The 25,648-nt window shown below is 39.5% G+C and overlaps 1 protein-coding gene and 1 pseudogene across 1 annotated transcript in view; both read right to left on the bottom strand.

The window, feature by feature from the left end:
- EFCAB5 (EF-hand calcium binding domain 5) overlaps positions 1 to 25,648 on the bottom strand; it is a 125,878-nt gene that overhangs the window by 97,239 nt on the left and 2,991 nt on the right. Inside the window, 3 exon segments of the mRNA XM_068530614.1 lie at positions 11,443 to 11,527; positions 12,506 to 12,568; positions 12,960 to 13,053. Coding sequence (XP_068386715.1) covers positions 11,443 to 11,527; positions 12,506 to 12,568; positions 12,960 to 13,053 — 242 coding nt within the window.
- LOC137754968 (elongation factor 1-alpha 1 pseudogene) lies at positions 15,270 to 20,225 on the bottom strand (annotated as a pseudogene).

Genomic DNA, 25,648 nt, shown 5'->3' with positions numbered 1-25,648 from the left:
CAGGAAAAAGTCTGGAGCTGCCGAAGAGACAAGAGACTTTTTCTTGCCTCTTTGTTTCCTGGTGCACGAGGAGAGGGGATTCAGAGCGCCGCTTAAAGGAGCTCCAGAGACGGGCGTGAGCCGCGGCTATCGGCGCGGACCCCAGAGACGGGCATGGGACGCTAAGGCTGCTGCTGCAGCCACCAAGAAGCCTGTGTGCAAGAACAGGTCACTATCCACACCGCCCCTCCCGGGAGCCTGTGCAGCCCGCCACTGCCAGGGTCCCGTGATCCAGGGACAACTTCCCCGGGAGAACACATGGCACACCTCAGGCTGCTGCAACGTCACGCTGGCCTCTGCCGCCGCAGGCTCGCCCCACATCCGTACCCCTCCCTCCCCCCGGCTGGAGCGAGCCAGAGCCCCCGAAGCAGCTGCTCCTTTAACCCCGTCCTGTCTGAGCGGAGAACAGACGACCTCAGGCAACCTACACGCAGAGGTGGGTCCAAATCCAAAGCTGAACCCCGGGAGCTGTGCGAACAAAGAAGAGAAAGGGAAATCTCTCCCAGCAGCCTCAGGAGCAGCGGATTAAATCTCCACAATCAACTTGATGTACCCTGCATCTGTGGAATACCTGAATAGACAACGAATCATCCCAAATTGAGGAGGTGGACTTTGGGAGCAACGATATATATATTTTTTCCCCTTTTTCTCTTTTTGTGAGTGTGTATGTGTATGCGTCTGTGTGTGATTTTGTCTGTATAGCTTTGCTTTTACCATTTGTCCTAGGGTTCTGTCTGTCCGTTTTTTTTTTTTTTATTACTTAAAAAAATTTCTTTTCTTAATACTTATTTTTTATTTTTTATTTTAATAACTTTATTTTATTTTACTTTATTTTATTTTATCTTCTTCTTTCTTTCTTTCTTTTTTTTCTCCCTTTTATTCTGAGCCGTGTGGAGCACAGGCTCTTGGTGCTCCAGCCAGGCGTCAGGGTTGTGCCACTGAGGTGGGAGAGCCAAGTTCAGGACACTGGTCCACAAGAGACCTCCCAGCTCCACGTAATATCAAATGGCAAAAATCTCCCAGAGATCTCCATCTCAACGCCAAGACCCAGCTTCACTCAATGACCAGCAGGCTACAGTGCAGGACACCCTATGCCAAACAACTAGCAAGACAGGAACACAACCCCACCCATTAGCAGAGAGGCTGCCTAAAATCATAATAAGGCCACAGACACCCCAAAACACACCACCAGATGTGGACTTGCCCACCAGAAAGACAAGATCCAGTCTCATCCACCAGAACACAGGCACTAGTCCCCTCCACCAGGAAGCCTACACAACCCACTGAACCAACCTTAGCCACTGGGGACAGACAACAAAAACAGTGGAAACTACGAACCTGCAGCCTGCAAAAAGGAGACCCCAAACATAGTAAGTTAAGCAAAATGAGAAGACTGAGAAACACACAGCAGATGAAGGAGTAAGGCAAAAATCCACCAGACCTAACAAATGAAGAGGAAATAGGCAGTCTACCTGAAAAAGAATTCAGAATAATGATAGTAAAGATGATCCAGGGCTTCCCTGGTGGCGCAGTGGTTGAGAATCTGCCTGCCAATGCAGGGGACACGGGTTCGAGCCCTGGCTTGGGAGGATCCCACATGCCGCGGAGCAGCTAGGCCCGTGAGCCACAATTACTGAGCCTGCGCGTCTGGAGCCTGTGCTCCGCAACGAGAGGCCGCGACAGTGAGAGGCCCGCACACCGCGACGAGGAGTGGCCCCCGCTCGCCACAACTAGAGAAAGCCCTCGCACAGAAACGAAGACCCAGCACAGCCATATATAAATAAATAAATAAAAATTAAAAAAAAAAAAAAAAAAAAAGATGATCCAAAATCTTGGAAATAGAATGGAGAAAATACAAGGAACGTTTAACAAGGACCTAGAAGAACTAAAGAGCAAACAAACACAGATGAACAACACAATAACTGAAATTTAAAATTCTCTAGAAGGGATCAATAGCAGAATAACTGAGGCAGAAGAACGGATAAGTGACCTGGAAGATAAAATAGTGGAAATAACCAGTGCAGAGCAGAATAAAGAAAAAAGAATGAAAAGAATAGAGGACAGTCTCAGAGACCTCTGGGACAACATTAAACGCACCAACATTCGAATTATAGGGGTCCCAGAAGAAGAAGAGAAAAAGAAAGGGACTGAGAAAATATTTGAAGAGATTATAGTTGAAAACTTCCCTAATATGGGAAAGGAAATAGTTAATCAAGTCCAGGAAGCACAGAGAGTCTCACGCAGGATAAATCCAAGGAGAAACATGCCAAGACACATATTAATCAATCTATCGAAAATTAAATACAAAGAACAAATATTAAAAGCAGCAAGGGAAAAGCAACAAATAACATACAAGGGAATCCCCATAAGGTTAACAGCTGATCTTTCAGCACAAACTCTGAAAGCCAGAAGGGAATGGCAGGACATATTTAAAGTGATGAAAGGGAAACACCTACAACCAAGATTACTCTACCCAGCAAGGATCTCATTCAGATTTGACGGAGATATTAAAAGCTTTTACAGACAAGCAAAAGCTAAGAGAATTCAGCACCATCAAACCAGCTTTACAACAAATGCTAAAGGAACTTCTCTAGGCAGGAAACACAAGAGAAGGAAAAGACCTACAATAATAAACCCAAAACAATTAAGAAAATGGTAATAGGAACATACATATCGATAATTACCTTAAATGTAAATGGATTAAATGCTCCAACCAAAAGACATAGACTGGCTGAATGGATACAAAAACAAGACCTGTATATATGCTGTCTACAAGAGACCCACTTCAGACCTAGGGACACATACAGACTGAAAGTGAGGGGATGGAAAAAGATATTCCATGCAAATGGAAATCAAAAGAAAGCCGGAGTGGCAATTCTCATATCAGACAAAATAGACTTTAAAACAAAGACTATTACAAGAGACAAGGAAGGACACTACATCATGATCAAGGGATCAATCCAAGAAGAAGATATAACAATTGTAAATATTTAGGCACCCAACATAGGAGCACCTCAATACATAAGGCAAATACTAACAGCCATAAAAGGGGAAATCGACAGTAACACAATAATAGTAGGGGACTTTAACACCCCACTTTCACCAATGGACAGATCATCCAAAATGAAAATAAATAAGGAAACACAAGCTTTAAATGATACATTAAACAAGATGGACTTAATTGATATTTACAGGACATTCCATCCAAAAACAACAGAATACACATTCTTCTCAAGTGCTCATGGAACATTCTCCAGGATAGATCATATCTTGGGTCACAAATCAAGCCTTGGTAAATTTAAGAAAATTGAAATCATATCAAGTATCTTTTCCGACCACAATACTATGAGACTAGATATCAATTACAGGAAAAAAATCTGTAATAAATACAAACACATGGAGGCTAAACAATACACTATTTAATAACCAAGACATCAGTGAAGAAATCAAAGAGGAAATCAAAAAATACCTAGAAACAAATGACAATGAAAACATGATGACCCAAAACCTATGGGATGCAGCAAAAGCAGTTCTAAGATGGAAGTTTTTAGCTATACAAGCCTACCTTAAGAAACAAGAAACATCTCAAATAAACAACCTAACCCTACACCTAAAGCAATTAGAGAAAGAAGAACAAAAAAATCCCAAAGTTAGCAGAAGGAAAGAAATCATAAAGATCAGATCAGAAATAAATGAAAAAGAAATAAAGAAAATGATAGCAAAGATCAATAAAACTAAAAGCTGGTTCTTTGAGAAGATAAACAAAATTGATAAACCATTAGCCAGACTCATCAAGAAAAAAAGGGAGAAGATTCAAATCAACAGAATTAGAAATGAAAAAGGAGAAGTAACAACTGACACTGCAGAAATACAAAGGATCATGAGAGATTACTACAAGCAACTCTATGACAATAAAATGGACAACCTGGAAGAAATGGACACATTCTTAGAAATGCACAACCTTCTGAGACTGAACCAGCAAGAAATAGAAAATATGAACAGACCAATCACAAGCACTGAAATTGAAACTGTGATTAAAAATCTTCCAACAAACAAAAGCCCAGGACCAGATGGCTTCACAGGAGAAGTCTATCAAACATTTAGAGAAGAGTTAACACCTATCCTTCTCAAACTCTTCCAAAATATAGCAGAGGGAGGAACACTCCCAAACTCATTCTATGAGGCCAACATCACTCTGATACCAAAACCAGACAAAGATGTCACAAAGAAAGAAAACTACAGGCCAATATCACTGATGAACATAGATGCAAAAATCCTCAACAAAATACTAGCAAACAGAATCCAACAGCACATTAAAAGGATCATACATTATGATCAAATGGGGTTTATCCCAGGAATGCAAGGATTCTTCAATATACGCAAATCAATCAATGTGATACACCATATTAACAAATTGAAGGAGAAAAACCATATGATCATCTCAATAGATGCAGAGAAAGCTTTTGAGAAAATTCAACACCCATTTATGATAAAAACCCTCCAGAAAGTAGGCATAGATGGACCTTTCCTCAACATAATAAAGGCCATATATGACAAACCCACAGCCAACATCATCCTCAATGGTGAAAAACTGAAACCATTTCCACTAATATCAGGAACAAGACAAGGTTGCCCACTCTCACCACTATTATTCAACATAGCTTTGGAAGTTTTAGCCGCAGCAATCAGAGAAGAAAAAGAAATAAAAGGAATCCAAATCGGAAAAGAAGAAGTAAAGCTGTCACTGTTTGCAGATGACATGATACCATACATAGAGAATCCTAAAGATGCGAACAGAAAACTACTAGACCTAATCAATGAATGTGGTAAAGTAGCAGGATACAAAATTAATGCACAGAAATCTCTTGCATTCTTATACACTAAAGATGAAAAATCTGAAAGTGAAATTAAGAAAACACTCCCATTTACCATTGCAACAAAAAGAATAAAATATCTAGGAATAAACCTACCTAAGGAGACAAAAGACCTGTATGCAGAAAATTATAAGACACTGATGAAAGAAATTAAAGATGATACAAATAGATGGAGAGACATACCATGTTCTTGGATTGGAAGAATCAACATTGTGAAAATGACTCTACTACCCAAAGCAATCTACAGATTCAATGCAATCCCTATCAAACTACACTGGCATTTTTCACAGAACTAGAACAAAAAAATTCACAATTTGTATGGAAACACAAAAGACTCCGAATAGCCAAAGCAATCTTGTGAAAGAAAAATGGAGCTGGAGGAATCAGGCTCCCTGACTTCAGACTATACTACAAAGCTACAGTAATCAAGACAGTATGGTACTGGCACAAAAACAGAAATATAGATCAATGGAATAGGATAGAAAGCCCAGAGATAAACCCACGCACCTATGGTCACCTTATCTTTGATAAAGGAGGCAAGAATATACAGTGGAGAAAAGACAGCCTCTTCAATAAGTGGTGCTGAGAAAACTGGACAGCTACATGTAAAAGAATGAAATTAGAACACTCCTTAACACCATATACAAAAATAAACTCAAAATGGATTAAAGACTTCAATGTAAGGCCAGACACCATCAAACTCTTAGAGGAAAACATAGGCAGAACACTCTATGACATAAATCACAGCAAGATCCTTTCTGACCCACCTCCTAAAGAAATGGAGATAAAAACAGAAATAAACAAGTGGGACCTAATGAAACTTAAAAGCTTTTGCACAGCAAAGGAAACCATAAACAAGACGAAAAGACAACCCTCAGAATGGGAGAAAATATTTACAAATAAAGCAACTGACAAAGGATTAATCTCCAAAACATATAAGCAACTCATGCAGCTCAATATCAAAAAAACAAACAACCCAATCCAAAAATGGGCAGAAGACCTAAATAGACATTTCTCCAAAGAAGATATACAATTGCCAACAAACACATGAAAGAATGCTCAACATCATTAATCATTAGAGAAATGAAAATCAAAATTACAATGAGATATCATCTCACACTGGTCAGCATGGCCATGATCAAAAAATCTACAAACAATAAATGCTGGAGAGGGTGTGGAGAAAAGAGAACCCTCTTGCACTGTCGGTGGGAATGTAAATTGATACAGCCACTATGGAGAACAGTGTGGAGGTTCCTTAAAAAACTAAAAATAGAACTACCATACAACCCAGCAATCCCACTACTGGGCATATACCCTGAGAAAACCATAATTCAAAAAGAGTCATGTACCAAAATGTTCATTGCAGCTCTATTTACAATAGCCAGGACATGGAAGCAACCTAAGTGTCCATCAAAGATGAATGGATAAAGAAGATGTGGCACATATATACAATGGAATATTTCTCAGCCATAAAAAGGCACAAAACTGAGTTATTTGTAGTGAGGTGGATGGACCTAGAGACTGTCATACAGAGTGAAGTAAGTCAGAAAGAGAAAAACAAATACCGTATGGTAACACATATATATATATGGAATCTAAAAAAAAAAGAAAGAAAGAAAGAAAATGGTCAGAAGAACCTAGGGGCAAGACGGGAATAAAGATGCAGACCTACTAGAGAACGGACTTGAGGATATGGGGAGGGGGAAGGGTAAGCTGAGACAAAGTGACAAAGTGGTATGGACATATATACACTACCAAATGTAAAACAGATAGCTAGTGGGAAGCAGCCGCATAGCACAGGGAGATCAGCTCGGTGCTTTGTGACCACCTAGAGGGGGTGGGATAGGGAGGGTGGGAGGGAGGGAGATGCAAGAGGGGAGAGATATGGGAACATATGAATATGTATAACTGATTCACTTTGTTATAAAGCAGAAACTAACACACCATTGTAAAGCAATTATACTCTAATAAAGATGTTAAAAAAAAATTCTACCTACATAGTATCCATCTTTCTAACCAGGAAAAAAATTAAGTGGTTTATTTTTAAAAGCACTTGAAAAGCCAATATTTCATTTAAAGAATGTCTTAAGTCCAATAGTGGATAGTATTTATGAACATCCCTCCCAAGTTTTGATTTCCTCCTTGGCTTATTCATATATGGGGGAAATGAGGAGGGTAGTATAATGCTCTCCCTTACCTCTCAGTTGGATTTGTAAACAAGTTAACCTCTTTTTTTGCGGGGTGGGCGGGTAGTGTTTCCATTCTGTTTTGTCACAATGCTCATTAATATACAATACTTTTACTTCTATTTTAAATACGTGTGATAGAGACCAATTTTTTTTGTTTAAGTCTGCAGGTTCTAATGTACTCTCTTTGCTTTTAACCTCTCCAGCATAACCCAAGGCAGATATTCTCCTCCTGCTTTAAGGGGAGTGCTACAGATTTATAGCAACTTAATATCTAGCCATCTGCATGGCTCATTAGTAAACTCACACATGAACTAGGGCATTGTCTTATCTTTGCTGCAGCCTGCTAGTGCTCCTCTAGTGTGCTTGGCTATTATAGGTTGCTAGGCAATAATCCTCGTGCTTGCATTGTCCCCACCGATATGCAGAATGGAAGTAGATATGTGTTTGGTTACAGCTCTGGTCAAACACTTCTGTCTTAGAGCCATAAAACCAAGAAAAGAAAAGGAGGCACAGCAATAGCAGGGTCAATACATCAGAATTCTGAACAAGCCTATCTGTAGCTGTCTTTTGATTGGGTGATCTCTGAATTCATAAATTACAGCACTGCCCCAAGGGAAAATTAAGAGGTTTAATTGAACATAATTTCACATAGGTACTGGGTTTTTTAGCAGGTCTATGCTTGGACATTCCTAAACCTTTTACAGATAGATAGATTCATTTACATATTCACTCAATAAATAATTATTGATGTCATAGTGCCAGGCACTATGCTAAGCACTGAAATTCTTTTTCAGGATTGTCTTCCTAAACTCTTGCGGAATTAAGAGCCTTTCACATTCTTTCCCAATATGCACACCTTCACCCCTGTATCAATCCACCTTCTAACATACAAAGTCCTATTCAGGCACTATGGGCACAAATGCTTTCAACTAAATAAGTAGGAACACAAAAGAATTCCTTATTCATATTTTGAAAGGTCCAATCTTATAAGTGACTTTTATCATTTCCTGCACTTAGTGCATGGCCCACTGCTGGGCACGGCCTCAGTACAACCCTATTTAAGGACATAAATAGGAATGAATTATAACCCACATTATAATAAGCTTTAACAGACTCTTTCTTCACAGAAGGCATATAACATTACAGGGACTGGCTGCTGATTAAACTGGTGAAAATTGACGCAGCAGGGCTACTTAACAGATGTGTGATGTTCCCTTTAAACACAGGTCCTGTCTGAAACTCAGCTGTCTTGGTCTTGCCAGAATTTCTTACCATTTGTACATAATGTAGAATAACTACTATGAAAGGAGGAGGAAAAGAAGCACTATTAAACACTATTGTAATTAAAATTCAATAGCTATAGGAAAAGGCATTTTCCTACAAAACGTTTTTAAACTTAGGGCTGTGTAATAAGAATAAAACTGAGCAAATTAATAAAAAAGAAATAAGATTTCTCAAAACACAAGTTAAGCTCATATCCTAAAAAATACAATAACCAGGGAAACAAATGAGGAATTCACATGGTACATTTAACCACAATATTTTCTATGCAAAGATATGTATTTGAGTGTATTCTGGGAGCTGCCTGGCAAGATAACATCCTTTTAATTTTGACAAGTATATAACAAGGATAACGACACATCCTTTGACATGTTGAGACTAAAATAACAGTTCCTCTTCCCACTTCTTACACACACACACACACACAAACACACACACGTATTTACAAAGGGAGATTTAGAAATGTTAGGATTAACAGTGACTGATCACTGAATAAATAAGTACATTGCATTGCATTTGATATCGCAACAAGCAACTGCAATGTTTTCAGTATATATCATAAACTGGGATGAATAGACTTAAACAAACAAAACACATTTCCCTCTACCATACATTGAAAAGTGATAACAAATTGAAAGTACAAGAACAGAAAAGACCATAAACTCTTTTTTTTAAATTTATTTATTTTTGGCTGTGTTGGGTCTTCGTTTCTGTGCGAAGGTCCTCTCCAGCTGCGGCGAGCGGGGGCCACTCTTCATCGCGGTGCGTGGGCCTCTCACTGTCGCGGCTTCTCTTGTGGCGGAGCACAGGCTCCAGACGCGCAGGCTCAGTAGCTGTGGCTCATGGGCTTAGCCGCTCCGCGGCATGTGGGATCCTCCCAGACCAGGGCTCCAACCCGTGTCCCCTGCATTGGCAGGCAGACTCCCAACCACTGTGCCACCAGGGAAGCCCCAAGACCATAAACTCTTGATCGATATGTTTTCTAGAGAGGCAATAAATTACATGTTGGAATATATGTGTGAAGATTTGTAGGTGCAAATTTGGCCATAAACTGATGAAAGTGAACACCTAATTAAATTTACAGCAAATTACCTAGATCGCGATTCTGTTTGGCATGTTTAAAACACAAGAGTTCATCCATAAACCTGGCCCAAGTGAGTATGGTAAAGGCAAAGTGTATTTATGGGGTGATGGTGAAGGGTGGGAGTGAGGAGGAAGTAAAATCAAGAAACTGGTGGTATACACAGTGGAATACTCAGCTATAAAAAGAAACGAAATTGAGTTATTTGTAGTGAGGTGGATGGACCTAGAGTCTGTCATACAGAGTGAAGTAAGTCAGAAAGAGAAAAACAAATACCATATGCTAACACACATATATAGAATCTAAAAAAAAATGGTTCTGATGAACCTAGTGGCAGGACAGGAATAAAGACGCAGACGTAGAGAATGGACTTGAGGACACGGGGCAGGGAGGGGAAGCTGGGACGAAGTGAGAGAGTAGCAATGACATATATACACTACCAAATGTAAACCAGATAGCTAGTAGGAAGCAGCTGCATAGGACAGGGAGATCAGCTCGGTGTTTTGTGACCACCTAGAGGGATGGGATAGGGAGGGTGGGAGGGAGGTTCAAGAGGGAGGGGATATGGGGATATATGCATATATATAGCTGATTCACTTTGTTATACAGCAGAAACTAACACAACATTGTAAAGCAATTATACTCCAAGAAAGATGTAAACAAAAAAAAAAAAATGTTGACAATGCAAAAAAAAAAAAAAGAAAAAGAAACTGGTGGTAGGGGGCAGGTAGGGAGGGACTTGCCAAGAAACTTTTTAGAAGTTAGTGAAGCTGTGAAAACAGTACTAAGTTTATAATAAAGGCAAAATAAATGCTGAAAAGTTTGGTTCTTAATGTGTATGTATTATATAGTATTTACTAATAAGAAGGAATAGTAAATAACACTTATAATTAGTTTAAAAGACAGAGAAACACTTTGGAGAAAAGTAAGCAACTACAAGTTATAACTAGCAATTTATAGTTTAGAAAATGCTTTAAAAATTATTATTGGGACTTCCCTAGTGGTGCAGTGGCTAAGAATCCGCCTGCCAATGCAGAGGACATGGGCTCGAGCCCTGGTCCGGGAAGATCCCACATGCGGCGGAGCAACTAAGCCCGTGCGCCACAACTACTGAGCCTACGCTCTGGAGCCCGCGAGCCACAACTACTGAGCCCACGTGCCACAACTACTGAAGCCCACGCGCCTAGAGCCCGTGCCCTGCAACAAGAGAAGCCACCGCAATGAAAAGCCCACCTGCCGCAACAAAGAGTAGCCCCCGCTCACCGCAACTAGAGAAAGCCCGCGCGCAGCGATGAAGACCTAACGCAGCCAAAAATAAATAAATAAAATAAATAAATTTATTAAAAAAAAATTATTATAGTTCAGCCCAGCATATACTAAACACTCAATAGTTGTAAACTAAATTGAAAAGAATTTCAATTAACTAAAATATAAGTTGAAATTGTTAAATTTTAAATATTGTGAAAATTTTCTGTCATACAGGATTTCACTAAGTATCTAAAATTAGAAGAACCGTAGTGAAAGGCATGAATGTCTTGCCCAGTTATTTGTTGCCTTTTGATCATATAAATTTTCAACCTGCATAATTATGTGGGATTTGGGTTAAGGATTGGGCTGGAAGTCAAATAGAATAAATGTGTTGTCAAGTACAGAGGTAAAAAGAAGAAATAGAAAAACAACAGGCAGGTTGAATCACTAGGGTTCTTCATTTTATTTTTGTATTAATGGGTTGTCTGCCATGTGTCAGTCAGCTCTCTTAGCTAAATTTTCTCTTTAAGTACAAGATGAATAGTTATAAACTTGCCTCAAAGTATCAATAGAAGATGACGGGAATACATTTTAAACTATTTCCCAAACTGCATTTAAAATATCCCTGGGATTATATCTTTAAAAGGCAAAATCTTGAGGAATCCATCCCCAACTAAAATTTAGTAATAGTTTTACATTCTATTGTGTAGCAGAAAGCCTAGTTCTCTACCTTGGGATTTGACTTTATTTGCTGCTGTTCCTGCCACATTGCTGCAGGTGCCTAATGCCGAACTGTCTGGTATACTCCGTGAACTCTGAAAGGAGAAAAGAAATACCAATTAAAAAGTGAAATGCTTTTCATCAAAGTTGCATCAACTCTCCCAATTAAAGAATGCACATAAATCCCTTTTAAAAATCACCAAACATTCCTCCCTAATTTTGCTAGGATTTAATGCTATATATTAGAAGCAAAGCAGTAATCACGGTCTATTTACTGCATTTACAAGATAAAGTGCATTGGCTCAGAATGTCATCACATCTTCCTATTGCTAAGAAAGTAATATGCTAAGAATATTATTCCAGATGTACATTAATCCTTGAATTATATAATACTTTCTAGAAACATAATTTGAGACCACAACACAGTGAAATCGGACATTTGAAATTGCTGCTGTTTTCTTTTACTATTAGAATCACCTTCCACATTTGTGGTGGAAAGAAAAACATTTTCACCTTAACTAAAGAAAGTAAAGGTTAGTTTTATGAATAAATGGTGACAAAATACCTTTTTGTACTCATGTTGATGTACTTTTAAAAGGATGATAATAGAATACTTTAAGACTCACATTAGTCAACTTAATGGTGAATCCATATAACTATTTTCACTTGCCTCCCCTTTTCTATAAAATATTTTTCCTCATTGAAGTCTTCTATTTATTTAAACACAAAATTACTTAAATGATTAACATGGAGATTACATTTTCAGAATGATAGTGAAGTTCCCCTAAAAACTGGTGGTTATTGTACTCAGGGTAACAGTTCTGATTTTAGAAAGTAAACTTTATTTACTTATAATTCATAATAGCTCTTCACAAATAACTTACCTGTCAATGGAAGTTTTCTGCAACTGACTCAAATGAGTCAGCTTAGTGATCAACAAGGGTTTGTTTTTTCCCATTTGCCATTTTATCTTTTTGAATACCCACATCTTTTCCTTTTTTTTCTTTGTAAGAAAATTAATTTCTCCAGTTTACTCTCAAGCATTAACATCTGATTACTCATGAAAACTCTACCTTAATAGGCTCTTTTACTTCAGTTGCTTCCTGGTTCCTTTCTTTGTCTTCTTTTCCATTTTCCTGAAGTGGAAATAGTGTTAGTAAGTGGTACCCAACAGGAGCCGGAAATAAAACTGACATTTTATAGTCTAGTGTAGCAAGCTTTTTATGTAAAAAAAATCACATAATGAGTAAACATCAACCAAATAAAATCACATAAAGTAGCTGTATTAGCAAACTCAAACAGTAACAGACTTGTTAGGTATAAAGAATACAAAGCAACTGGAAGCAGGCCACTGTGACTCAACTATTAGTTGACCTCATTTTTGTCAAAACTTGATGCAGAAAAATTCAACTAAAAAGAGAAATAATTCAATGATAGAATATGATATTGCATCTCAATTTTCCCAAAAATGTTGAATCTCAAATCCTCTCATGGCTAAATGGTTAGAAACCTATGAAGACCAGGTACCTGAGCAGGTTTGGGTTCCTCTTGAGATGTCGACTCACTCATCTGGACCATTAAAAGATACCACCAAATGGTAAGGAAAAGTATTACCAGACCACTATTAATAACAAAAAGAGAGAAAGAAAATATTAACAAACAGAAATACTCTGGAAGATCAAAATCTGCACCCCCCACCTCATCCCACCATTCTACTGAATGATAATAAGTTCTCAACTGCTAAACTTTTCAAACTGTACTACTGTTATTACTGTGGTTACTGATCAAAGCTCGATTAGTGCTAGGCTAGGGTTCAGGGAGACAGGAAAAGTCACCACAGTAATCATCACCATTAGCATTTAAAAAAACAGCAACAGTAATGCAACTGAATTTTTAAAACATTATCATCATCCTCATTAGTTTTTGAAATTACAAAGTGAGGTGAAATGAAACTTTGATTGCTACCTAATTCATGTGAGAAAGACAGACATTAGAATAATCACCTTGCTAAAAAGTATTTTTGGAGGGGGGAGTTCTGAGAGGAATGAGATTTATCTGGTTTATTTATTCATGCTAAGGAATAAAAATGGATAATTACCACATCCCCTACTTCAATTGCAAATGACTATAGATTCAGTCACAGATGATCAAAATCACTGTTGTGTCAAAAATCATTTAAGACTTTGTGTATATTTAAGACTTTGTGTATATTTAAGCTAGGTGCTATGTAAAAAGTAATGCATTTTATATACATGGCCTCTGCCACTAGGGCAGTTACAAACTAGGGACTTCCTAATTTGAAATGGTATTATTTATAATGTGCTAGAGTATTCACTTTTCTTTTTATCAACATATGTTCTGCTTGAATAAACCAAAAGTACTGCCTTTGCAGACAACAGCTTCCAACACAAAAATGGCTGCCTCAAAGCCTTTTTGAAGCAATTCATAAATAATAAATAATATACAATAGATTTCTTTGATAGGTCTTAATTGTACATTTTCACAGACTGCTTTTTTTGCTTCTGGTGTCCATCTCCTGAAATTGCTAAAAAGCTTCCTCCCATTTCTTTTAGATTTATTTTTATTTATTTATTTAGGCTGTGCTGGGTCTCAGTTGCGGCACATGGGATCTTTGCGGCGGCACGTGGTATCTTCGGTGCGGCCCGCGGAATCTTATTTGGGGCAGGCATGCAGGATCTAGTTCCCTGACCAGGGATCGAACCCAGGCCCCCTGCATTGGGAGCGTGGAGTCTTAGCCACTGGACCACCAGGGAAATCCCAATAGCATCTTGATTAGTAAGACTGTCAGTCATATGTGAAACAGTAGCCAATTATCCTTGAGGAAGGAGTTTCCCAGTATGAGAGAAATCATACATCATTCTGATTTCTCAAACTCATAGAGGATAAGAAATGTCATTTACCTGGATTTCTTGTGAGTCTTGAACCCCTGGGTATTGATAGAAAGATACATTTGTAGGAGGATGCTAGTGGGGCTCACCCAAAAATAGCTAAGAGAAGAAAAAAAAAGGCTGAAAATAAACCCTTGTTGATGAACACTTGAAAGTAGGGCTAAGAAAGAAGAGCTAGTGAAAGATACTGATAACTGTTGAGAATGGCAGGAGACTCCTGCAGCTGTGCACCTGCACACTGCTGGCCTGACTCCGACTGCCAGCCGCTACAGCCGTGCACATGCCCACAGCAAGCCCCTATGGCCCCACAAGTGTACACCAACAGCCAAGGCCCCCCATAGCTGCTGGAGGGCCTGGATTCAATGCGGACACCTGTCACTGGCTTGCATGGCTCTGCTCACCTGCAGTTAACCCTACAGTTGTGTACCTGCAAGACACCAGCCTCAACTCCTGTCACTGGCCACCACTGCCCAGCATGTGCCTTCAGCTAGCCCCACTGTCACTCAAGGACACACTGACAGCCAGGGCCACTGCAGCTGCTTGTGCACCCCCAGTTGGCCCCAGCCCCTGCCACTGTGCCCCTGCAGCCAGCCCCCACAACTAGCCCTGCAGCCAAGCCTGTGCATACCACTGGCTCCAGACACCACCACTGCCTGGCCCGATCCCTAACCACTGGACTGGAGGTACTGTTAAAGACTCCAACAGCCCTTGAAGCCACTGTGGACTGCCTATAGCTCTCACCAAAGATTATGCAGTTGTTGACGTCATGGACCCCAGCTGCTGAGCCGACAAGACATCACGTCCCTCCCCCTCATTCAGAGATGTTACATGCCCTCACACTTTGCACCCTGCACCACTAGACCTAGGGTCACAGCATGTTCCAGCACGTGCCTGCCCGCAGATGAAAGTCTTTCCATACCAAAGTCAGTCAATAAAGTCTGAAAGAGGTAACTGCTTCTTCAAATGCACAGACACCTACAAAAACTACAGGGATCACAAAACATCGGAGAAACATGACACTACCAAAGGAACACAGTAAACTTCCAGTAATGGGAAGTGGAGATTCACAAATTGCTTGACAAAGAATTCAAAATAATTGTTCTAAAGATGCTCAGAGAGCTACAAGAGAACACAGGTAAACAATTTAATGAAATAAGGGAAACGATACAAGAATGAAATGATAAGTTCCACAAAGAGAAAACAAAAAAAGAGAACCAAACAGAAATTTTGGAGCTGAAGAATACAATGACTGAAATGAATAATTCAATAGAGAGATTCAATACAAGACTAAACGAAGCAGAAGAAAGAATTGGTAAACTCAAACACATCATTTGAAAATATTCAGCTGGTGGAGAACAAAAGAAAAAAATGAAGGGGAATGAAGAAAGCCTATGGGACTTATAGGACACCATTAAGAGAAACAATTTATACAATATGAGAGTCTAAGGAAGGGGAGAAAGGGGCAGAAAACTTTTTGAAAAATAATGTCTGACCTATACCACCAGCCTGCCATAAAAATACAGTGGTGTAAGTTTGACCTCTCCAATTAACTGCTGTTGTCTCAACTTCTCCAAGTGATTAGAAAATCTCGTATTTCCATCTTCAAGTCTCCTTCCTGGTCCATTAACTTTCTTCTTATTATATACTAAATGTTTGTATGTGCAACCTCCACCATGCCCCCACAAATTAATATGTAGAATCCTTAACAGCCCCCCCCCCCAAATAATGTCTGAGAACTTCACAAATCTGAAGAGAGATTTGGACATCCAAGTTCATGAAGCTCATAGGTCTGCAAACAAATTCAACTCAAAGAGATCTTCTCCAAGACACACTGTAATAAAACTGTAAAAATCAAAGACAAAGAGAAAATCTTGAAAGAAGCAATAGAAAAGAACTTTGCCACTTACAAAGGAACCCCATAAGACTATCAGAGGAGGCCAGGAGAGAGTAGGATGACATATTCAAAGTGCTGAAAGGAAAAAAACCCCCCAAAAACCTGTCAACCAAGAATATTCTATCTGGCAAAGTTATCCTCAGAAATGAAAGAGAGAGGGACTTCCCTGGCGGTCCAGTGGTTAGGACTTTGCCTTCCAATGCAGGGGATGGGGGTTCGATCCCTGGTCGGGGAGCTAAGATCCCACATGTCCCGTGACCAAAAAACCAAAACATAAAACAGAAGGAATATTGTAACAAATTCAATAAAGACTTTAAAAAAAGTGGTCCACATCAAAAAAATCTTTTAAAAATTTAAATAAATAAATAAAAAGAAATGAAAGAGAGAGAAAATCTTTCCCAGACCAATAAAAGCTGAGGGGAGCTCACTCCCGCCAGAACTGTCTTCCAAGAAATGCTAAAAGGTGTTCTTCAAGCTGAAATGAAAGGACACTAATTAGTAATATGAAAACACACTGGTAAGGATAACTATACAGTCAAATTCAGAATATTCCAATACTGTAATATGGTGGTGTGTTAATCACTTACCTCTAGAATAAAAGTTAAAGGACACAAGTATTAAAAATAACTATAGCTTTACAAACACTAATTTGTTATTGGATATCCAATATAAAAAGATGTAAACTGTGGCATCAAAAATATAAGATGGGGGGAGGATATAAAAAGGTAGAGTTTTTGTATGTGATCGAAGCTAAGTTGTCATCAGTTTAAAATAAACCATTGTATCTATAAGGTGTTTTATGTAAGCCTCATGGTAACCACAAAGCAATAACCTATAGTAGATGCACAAAAGATAAAGAGAATGGAATCAAAGCATACCACTGCAGAAAATCATCAATTCACAAAGGAAGGCAGCAAGACAGGAAGAAAGAAACAAAGGAATTACAAAACAGCCAGAAAACAATAAGATGACATTTAATTAAATGTTGATTAATAAAAGTCCTCACCTATCAATAAAATGGATTAAATTCTCCATCTAAATGCATAGAGTGGCTGGATGGATAAAAAACCAAGACCCAACTATATGCTGCTTATAAGAGACTCACATCAGCTTTAAGGATACACATAGGCTCAAAGTGAAGCGATGGAAAAAGATATTCCAGGCAAGCGAAAACCGAAAGAGAGCAGAGATAGCTATACTTACATCAGACAAAATAGACTTTAAGCCATAAAACTATAATAAGAGACAAAGGAAGTCATCATTTAATGATAAAAGAGTCAATTAATCAAGAATTATGGGTTGCAGAATTACAATATTAATTGAATTCAAATTCCAGCCAAGTTATTCATCTCAAAATTGGGGCATTGATTGGGAAGGAGTACCCTGAAATTTGGAATGGGGACATTTAGTTGGACTAGGAGACTGATAATCTCAAACTTCTGAGTCACTTTGAGCCTTTTTTGACAGTGAAAGCAGTTTGTCCTCTTGTATTTGTGAAGACTATCCTCTTAATTGAAAATTTTGTAATAATCTCATTTGGGCAACTGCCTTGCAAGAGGATGCCCATTTTCCTCAAGACTCACCACAACCACCTCTTACTTATAGTAGATTTGAAACTCAAATCAGGTCTTTTTATTTTCTCATTAAACTTTGTTTCAATGGGTCTCAAAATTCTGTGACAGATTTTTGGTCAAATTGTTTCCATAAAAAAGTACTGATTTTAAAAGCTAACTTAAAATTGCCACACATACCACATAACCCAGCAATCCCACTCCTGGGTATATACCACCTGGAGAAAATAATAATTCAAAAAGATACATGCACCCCAATGTTCATTGCAGCACTATTTACGATAGCCAGGATGTGGAAGCAACTAAATGTCCATCAACAGAGGAATGGATAAAGAAGATGTAGTACATATATACAATGGAATATTACTCAGCTATAAAAAAGAACAAAGTAATGCCATTTGCAGCAACATGGATGGACCTAGAGATTGTCATACTAAGTGAAGTAAGTCAGACACAGAAAGACAAATATCATATGATATCACTTATATGTGGAATCTAAAAAAAAGGGTACAAATGAACTTGTTTACAAAACAGAAGTAGAGTCACAGATGTAGAAAACAAATTTATGGTTACCAGGGAATGGGGGTGGGGAGGGATAAATTGGGAGATTGGGATTGACATATACACACCACTATATATAAAATTGATAACTAACAAGAACCGGCTGTACAGCACAGAGAACTCTACTCAGTACTCTGTAATGGCCTACATGGGAAAAGAATCTAAAAAAAAAAGAGTGGATATAGGTATATGTATAACTGATTCACTGTGCTGTACACCTGAAACTAACACAACATTGTAAATCAACTATACTCCAATAAAAATTAAAAAATAAAAAATAAAATAAAATAAAGGAAAAACTGCCACACATAAAACAAATGGTGGACGAAATATTCTCCTTTCCTTCTGAAGGTTTTGTGATGCAGTCTTTTACTATTAAATGGCCAACTGAAGCGAACAGTCCTGAGACCGTTCTTCCACCACTGATTAAGACTGGGGTGGCAAGTACTGGGGATAACATTCATGTAGCCTTCTGAGCTTTCCGGGGCAGACTTGATAACCTTGCCAGCTGTAGCTGCCTTCTTGCCCACTTTTTTTTTTTTTGTCCACTACTTTGATGACACCCACAGCAATCGTCTGTCTCATGTCGCAAATAGCAAAATGACCCAGAGGAGGATAGTCAGAGAAGCTCTCAACACACGTGGGCTTGCCAGGAACTATATCAATGATGGCAGCATCACCGGATTTCAAGAATTTGGGGCCATCTTCCAGCTTTTTCCCGGAACGATGATCTATCTTCTTCAGCTCAGCAAACTTGCAATGTGAGCTGTGTGACAATCCAGCACAGGTGCATATTCAACACTGATAAGGCCTGGTTGGTTCAAGATAATCACCTGAGCTGTGAAGCCCACTGCTTCCATCGGTGGGTCATTTTTGCTGTCACCAGCCACACTGCCACGACGAACATCTTTGACAGACACGTTCTTGACACTGAAGCCCATATTGACCCCAGGAAGGGCTTCACTCAAAGCTTCATGGTGCATTTCAATAGATTTCACTTCAGTTTTAACGTTGACCGGAGCAAAGGTGACCACCATGCCCGGTTTGAGAACACCAGTCTCCACTCAACCCACAGTGACAATACCAATACCACCAATTTTGTAGACATACTGGAGGGGCACATGCAAGGGCCTGTCAGTCGGACATGCTGGTGGCAGGATGCAATCCAGAGCTTCAAGCAGCATGGTTCCACTGGCATTGTCATTTTTATGGGTGACTTTCTATCCCTTGAACCAAAGCAGGTTAGCACTTGGCTCCAGCATGGTGCCACCATTCCACCCAGAAACTGGCACAAGTGCTACTGCGTCAGGGTTGTAGCCAACTTTCTGAATGTAGATGCTGACTTCCTTAACAATTTCCTCTCAGCTCTTCTGGCTGCAGGGTGGCTCAGTGGAATCCATTTTGTTAATGCCAGCAATTAGTTCTTTCACACCCAGAGTATAAGCCAGAAGAGCATACTCACGGGTCTGCCCATTCGTGGAGATACTGGCTTCAAATTCACCAGTGCCAGCAGCATCAATCAGAACAGCACAATCAGCCTGAGATGCGCCTGTAATCACGTTTTTGATAAAGTCTCTGTGTCCTGGGGCATCAATTATGGTCACATAGTACTTGCTGGTCTCGAATTTCCACAGGGAGATATCAATGGTGATAGCATACTCACATTCAGCTTTCAGTTTGTCCAAGATCCAGGCATACTTGAAGGAGCTCTTTCCCATCTCAGCAGCCTCCTTCTTGAACTTTTTGATGGTTCTTTTGCCAATCCCACCACATTTATAGATCAGATGGCCAGTAGTGGTAGACTTGCCCAGATCTACATGTCCACAGTGATGTTGATGTGAGGCTTCTCCTTTCCCATTGTGGCTTAGATTTAGCGGTGGTTTTCATGACACCTGTGTCCTGGTGGCAAACCCATTGCGAAAAAAGCTAAAATCAGATCTTAAAATGCTCCAGCAGGGCAAATACAAAGTCTAACCAAGTGGGAATAGATTTTATGGCAAAATATTTTCATTATTTTCTTGTTTAGTGGCAGAAGCCCAGGGAACATACATGAGTATATTATAAGGGAGTTAAAGGAAGGAGCACAAAATATAATACTGGGTTGGCTGGAATTTATCGATATGGGTACCTGTATCAGAAATTAAGGATTTAATGTATTAGCACCTACAGCTGGAAGTGACACTATTTACTTGGTAAGTTCACTGAAACTTGGACTCCATAGTGGCCTATGTTTAATTAAGTGGAGATACTGGAACTTCCCTGGATAATGTAAGAGGAATCCAAAGTCTTAGGGATATGGGAATGTTGGAGTAGATTTATCACATATTGACTTGCATATCCACTCCCCACAAGTATATTCTCCAAGAGAACTTGGGGGGTGTCCATTTACTAAAGCACTGAAAAATACATTAGTGAGTGGGAGTACTTATATCCTTGAAAAGCTCTATGTTGGCTTTCTTCTGTAGGCAAGGCATGATGGCATGACCCATTTCAGGCAGCAGAAGCCAGATGTCAGTGTTTATCCACCGAAGACAAGGCGGGCACATTTACCATAAAGAGAAGTAGAGATACAGTGGTAATCAGATTTTTTTTGACATTCAGCTAAATGATTATGGTGGTCCTAGGATTAAAATAGATGGGCAGCCTAATAAAGTACTGATCATCTACACATAATATTTAAAAATCTATATATGGTAGCCAAAAATATGACTTTAGTCACCATAGTGGAGAGTTCTGACCTCTCTCACCCAGTTTCCAGAGCTGAGCCTCTTAATTGAAAGGACAGGCTGGATCCCCTTAAAGAAGGATTCTGCTGCACTGCCATAGCGTATACTGAAAATCTTCCTCCAAGTCTTCTCCACAGAGACTTTAGGCCATTTCCTACAATGACTGTGTAATGAGGAAAAAAATTAATATTAGGTATTTCAGGGACTTCTAAACATTGGCATTAATTGGTGTTAATTTCTGGGGACCCAAATGCATTCCACCAGTTTAAGTGGGGCCTGTATTGGACAGGTGAGAGATGGAGTCTTAACTGGTTTGTGTTTTGCTTTTTAAAATAAATTTATTTATTTATTTTTGGCTGCATTGGGTCTTCGTTGCTGCGCACAGGTTTTCTCTAGTTGTGAGCGGGGGCTACTCTTCCCTGCGGTGCGCAGGCTTCTCGTTGCGGAGCACGGACTCTAGGTGCGCCGGCTTCAGTAGTTGTGGTGCACGGGCTGAGATGCTCCCCGGCATGTGGGATCTTCCTGGACCAGGGATCGAACCCATGTCCCCTGCATTGGCAGGCAGATTCTTAACCACTGCGCCACCAAGGAAATCCCCTTAACTCAAGTTTGAATCACAGTGGGCAGAGTAGGCCCATAGAACCACTCTGCGGTGATTTCACCAGCTCCTGGATGTATAATTAGAATAGATACCTGGTAACTGGCAGAATTTCCATATTGGTTCTTTGATCCTGGAATAAGGACAATGAAGAGCCAAGCTGAAGCCCTTGGGAACCCCCCTCCCACCTCCCCCATACACCAGAAGAGTAAACAAAAATTATTGCTTCCTTGGGATGGCAGAATGGGGGATTACATAGATTAGTGACACCAATAAAGATTTAAAAGAAGCAGGAGTGATGAAATCTATCTCACGCCAATTTAATTTACCTGTTAGGCCTGTGAAGAAGGCAGATGGATCTTGGAGAATGAGTGTGGGTGATTATAAATTTAATAAGGTGATGCCTCCAATTGCAGCTGCTCTTCCATATGTAGTAACTTTACTGGAGCAAATCAACACAGCCCCTGCCACTTGGTATGCAGCTAGTGATCCAACAAATGCTTATTTCTCCATACAAATTGGCAAGAAACACCAGAAGCAATTTGCTTTTACTTGGCAGGGTCAACAATCTAACTTCACAGTCTTGCCCCATGGCTACACCAATTTTCCTGCTCTCTGCCATAACATAGTCCACAGAGATATTGAGCATCTTCACCTTCCAATCAGCATGAAGTTGGTCCAGTACATTGATGACATTATGCTGATTGGATCCGGGGAGCAAAAGGAGTGAGGTCTTTAACTGTCTTCATGAAATATATGCAAAACCAGAGGATGGAAGATAAATTCCACTTCTGGTATCAATTTCTACATCAGCCAAGTGCCAGTTATTAAATTATTTTCTCAGCTCCAAATTCACCCTTTTGTACTTTTCTTCCATGCTGGAGCTGGAGTATGAAAACCACATTTCTTTGCCTTGCCAGCTGGCTCTGTTAAGCTCTGCTAATTGGGGGCATCAGATGGAGACCACAAGGCTGAGGAAGGACAAGAGACTTGTTCCTTCCTGTCTACCTCATGACTGCTTCCTGTGGTGTTCTGGTTCCAGTGTGCTTCACTCCAGCTATGCTTCTTTAACCTGGCAGCAGCAGCTGAATCCAGTTTGCAGTTTTTCTACAGTTTTGTAGTTTTCATTGACATCAGCCAGCCAGTGTTCCTGCTGCAGAGGTCTGGGCCCCAGACTGCTTGGGTCCCATGGAGCCCCCCATCTAAGCTCAGAGACACCAACGGCAGCCAGGCAGTGTCTTCTTCTCAGAGACCTGAGTTTCAGCTCTGTGGGGTCACTCCTCCAAGTCTGTAATTTTTTCCCTTTAGTTCCTTTGTTTAGGTTGTTTTTCAGCCCTACAGGTAATAACAGTTGCTACCTCTGTCACACGTTAGACTTCTCTTTTCAGTTTTTCAGTCACCTACTTAACTTCATACCTAGTTAACAATTCTTGTTAAATTATCTGTTCAAATAACTGGTGTGAATTTTATCTCCTATCTGGACACTGACTATCAATAAAGTTAGTATAAGATTATTAAAATTCAAGAAAAATTACAACCAGGTAGAGGCAATACATGACTCAATCATACTCCACTCACTCTTAGCTATTTTATATTCTATCTCTATATATTTCTACTTGTTTTATTATTTGTAACTAGTCATTTCAAATGTAAGGGGTTGGATTATTAAGAATGATTTCCACCCCACCCCACCCCCCCATTTTAACAAGCTTAGCTATACAGTCTGTTAAATGACACACTTCATCTGGTCTGTGATTAATGAGTTACAGACGTACTGCAAGATAGTTATCTATTCAGCCCTAGGAGTGGCCTGAAAGGACTATGGTGGTTGGTGCCTCTATATAATTCACCCCTGGCCAGAAGCAGTTTGACTTAAGGATTCTCAAAGAGTAACCCAAAGAATCAGAGTCTGATGATCCATCCTAGTGTGCCCCACGGTCCCACAGGAGGCAAGCACAATGGAGGACTTGGTTTATTAAAGCAAGTATCCTCTAATAAAGAAGCAAAGCCAAGGAATGTTCTATCTCCAAGACATCACTTTCAGAGGCCAGTTGCGGTGTGTATTGCTGCTTATCATAAACATTGAACCTTGGAGCTGCTGGAGGAGTGCATGCTCCAGGCACTCAAGGAGCAGGACTCAGAGCCTAAGGTGTGGCCAGGAAAGTCTGCCAGATACTCCTCATGGACTCAGCCCCTAATCTCTCTTCATATATATTGAATTCTTCCCTTTGTTTATGGCTGATGTGCCCTTTTAGTTACATCCAAGTTAGCTGCAGAATTATTGCTCTCGTAACACAGTCCTACCCTGCAAATTGGAGTTTTGTCATTACTTTGTAAAATATACTTAATATGAAAAAGTTTGAGTGGATTCTAAATCCAGTCATGCTATCATATTACCACATTACATTTTCAAGTGGGAAAAAAGTAAGAGCTACTGGAGTCACACATAATTTATACCTGCAAATTTTGAATAGTTGTGAAAATTATTTTAAATTTATCATCTACTTGTATGAACTAAATTCTCATCAATAATGACTACTAATTGATCACTGTTAAACTGTCTTGTTCAGAAATTACATGCAGTCATTTCGGTCATAAAACCCTACATAGGAAATGTCATATTTATAGAGGCAATCTCGGGTTTTTCATTAAATTTTTGAGAGGCTTTATTTGGAAGCTTATACAAATTCAATATTTAATATCAGCCTTAAATATGTTTGTTATTTTTCTCATTATAATTATAAAAAGAAAATAAGTTTTTTCACCAAGCCCCATATTGTTGCCTCCAAATCCCCTCTAATTTATCCCAGTGTGCTGAACAATATCATTTCTATGGATGTCATGATATGAAAAAAGGTTGAGAAGCACTGCTTTAACCTTTAAACCAGGATTCTTAACCTGGGGCCCCTTAATGGATTTCAGTGTGTGTGTGAAATATGTAAATGTATCTTTCTGGAGAGATGGCCAACAGTTTTCATCAGGTTCTCAAAGCTTAAGAACCAGCTGATCTCAGAAATTTCAAAAGCTCCCTTATAATTTCACCTTGAAGAAGTGATAATACAAGTTAAGGGTTAAATGAACTCCAATGGCACAAGGAGGCCTCCATTAACACAGGTGGGAAGAAGAAATGTGCTCTAAATAGAGCTAGGAGAACTTTTCTCTTTGGGAATCCTGCTCTTGGCCTCTCTCTTCTCGTATTCAGCTAGCCTATTATGACACCTCTTCCCTCAGATCACCAGAAGACCAAGTAGGAAGCAGGGTGGAGCCCAGGAAAGAATGGGTATAAATGGCGCAGAGAGCATAGACTGCAAATGCTCACATGTGATCCAGATCAGTTCACAACATGGCTATACTGGGATCTGTAGGCAAAGCCTGAAATCCAATATCATAAAGCGTACATTTATTTGCCCAGACCTTCTCTGTGTTTCTAAAGCACTTTGTACATATCTAGACTTCTCATATGTGTGTGTGTGTGTGTGTGTGTGTGTGTGTGTGTGTGTACTTCTGGGGCCTAGCAGAGGCGACTGAAGCAACAGTACCACTAAACCTTACTGTAATTATTTGATGAGCTTTTTCCTGCTAACAAGCTATGAGGGGTAGATAGACTTTTGTTTTTAAAACAGTGACTAGTGTATAATACACCCTCGGTATTTTCTCAATTAATTGTGAATAAATCAATGAACATGCACCAACAATTTCCAAATCTTAGTTTCCTTAAAAGGTATATGCCAGGAAGAGATATTTCTCCTGTAAATAAATTAACTTTCTGTTACAAGCCTTATGTGAATTTGGGTACCTTACAATCCCAATTTTGACCAGGATTTTATCACCTCAGATGTGATGAATAATGATGTTCTATACCTACATACAAATGAGACATGTCTTGACCACTAATCTACTTCTCCTACTGTTAAGAAAAGGCATGGAATCATGTATTTTTCATTCTTTTTTATTACC

This window comes from Eschrichtius robustus, chromosome 20, assembly GCF_028021215.1.
Source record: "Eschrichtius robustus isolate mEscRob2 chromosome 20, mEscRob2.pri, whole genome shotgun sequence".
Lineage (NCBI taxonomy): Eukaryota > Metazoa > Chordata > Mammalia > Artiodactyla > Eschrichtiidae > Eschrichtius > Eschrichtius robustus.
The sequence above is the reverse complement of the archived record's forward strand: the minus strand, read 5'-3'. Positions and strand labels throughout refer to the sequence as shown.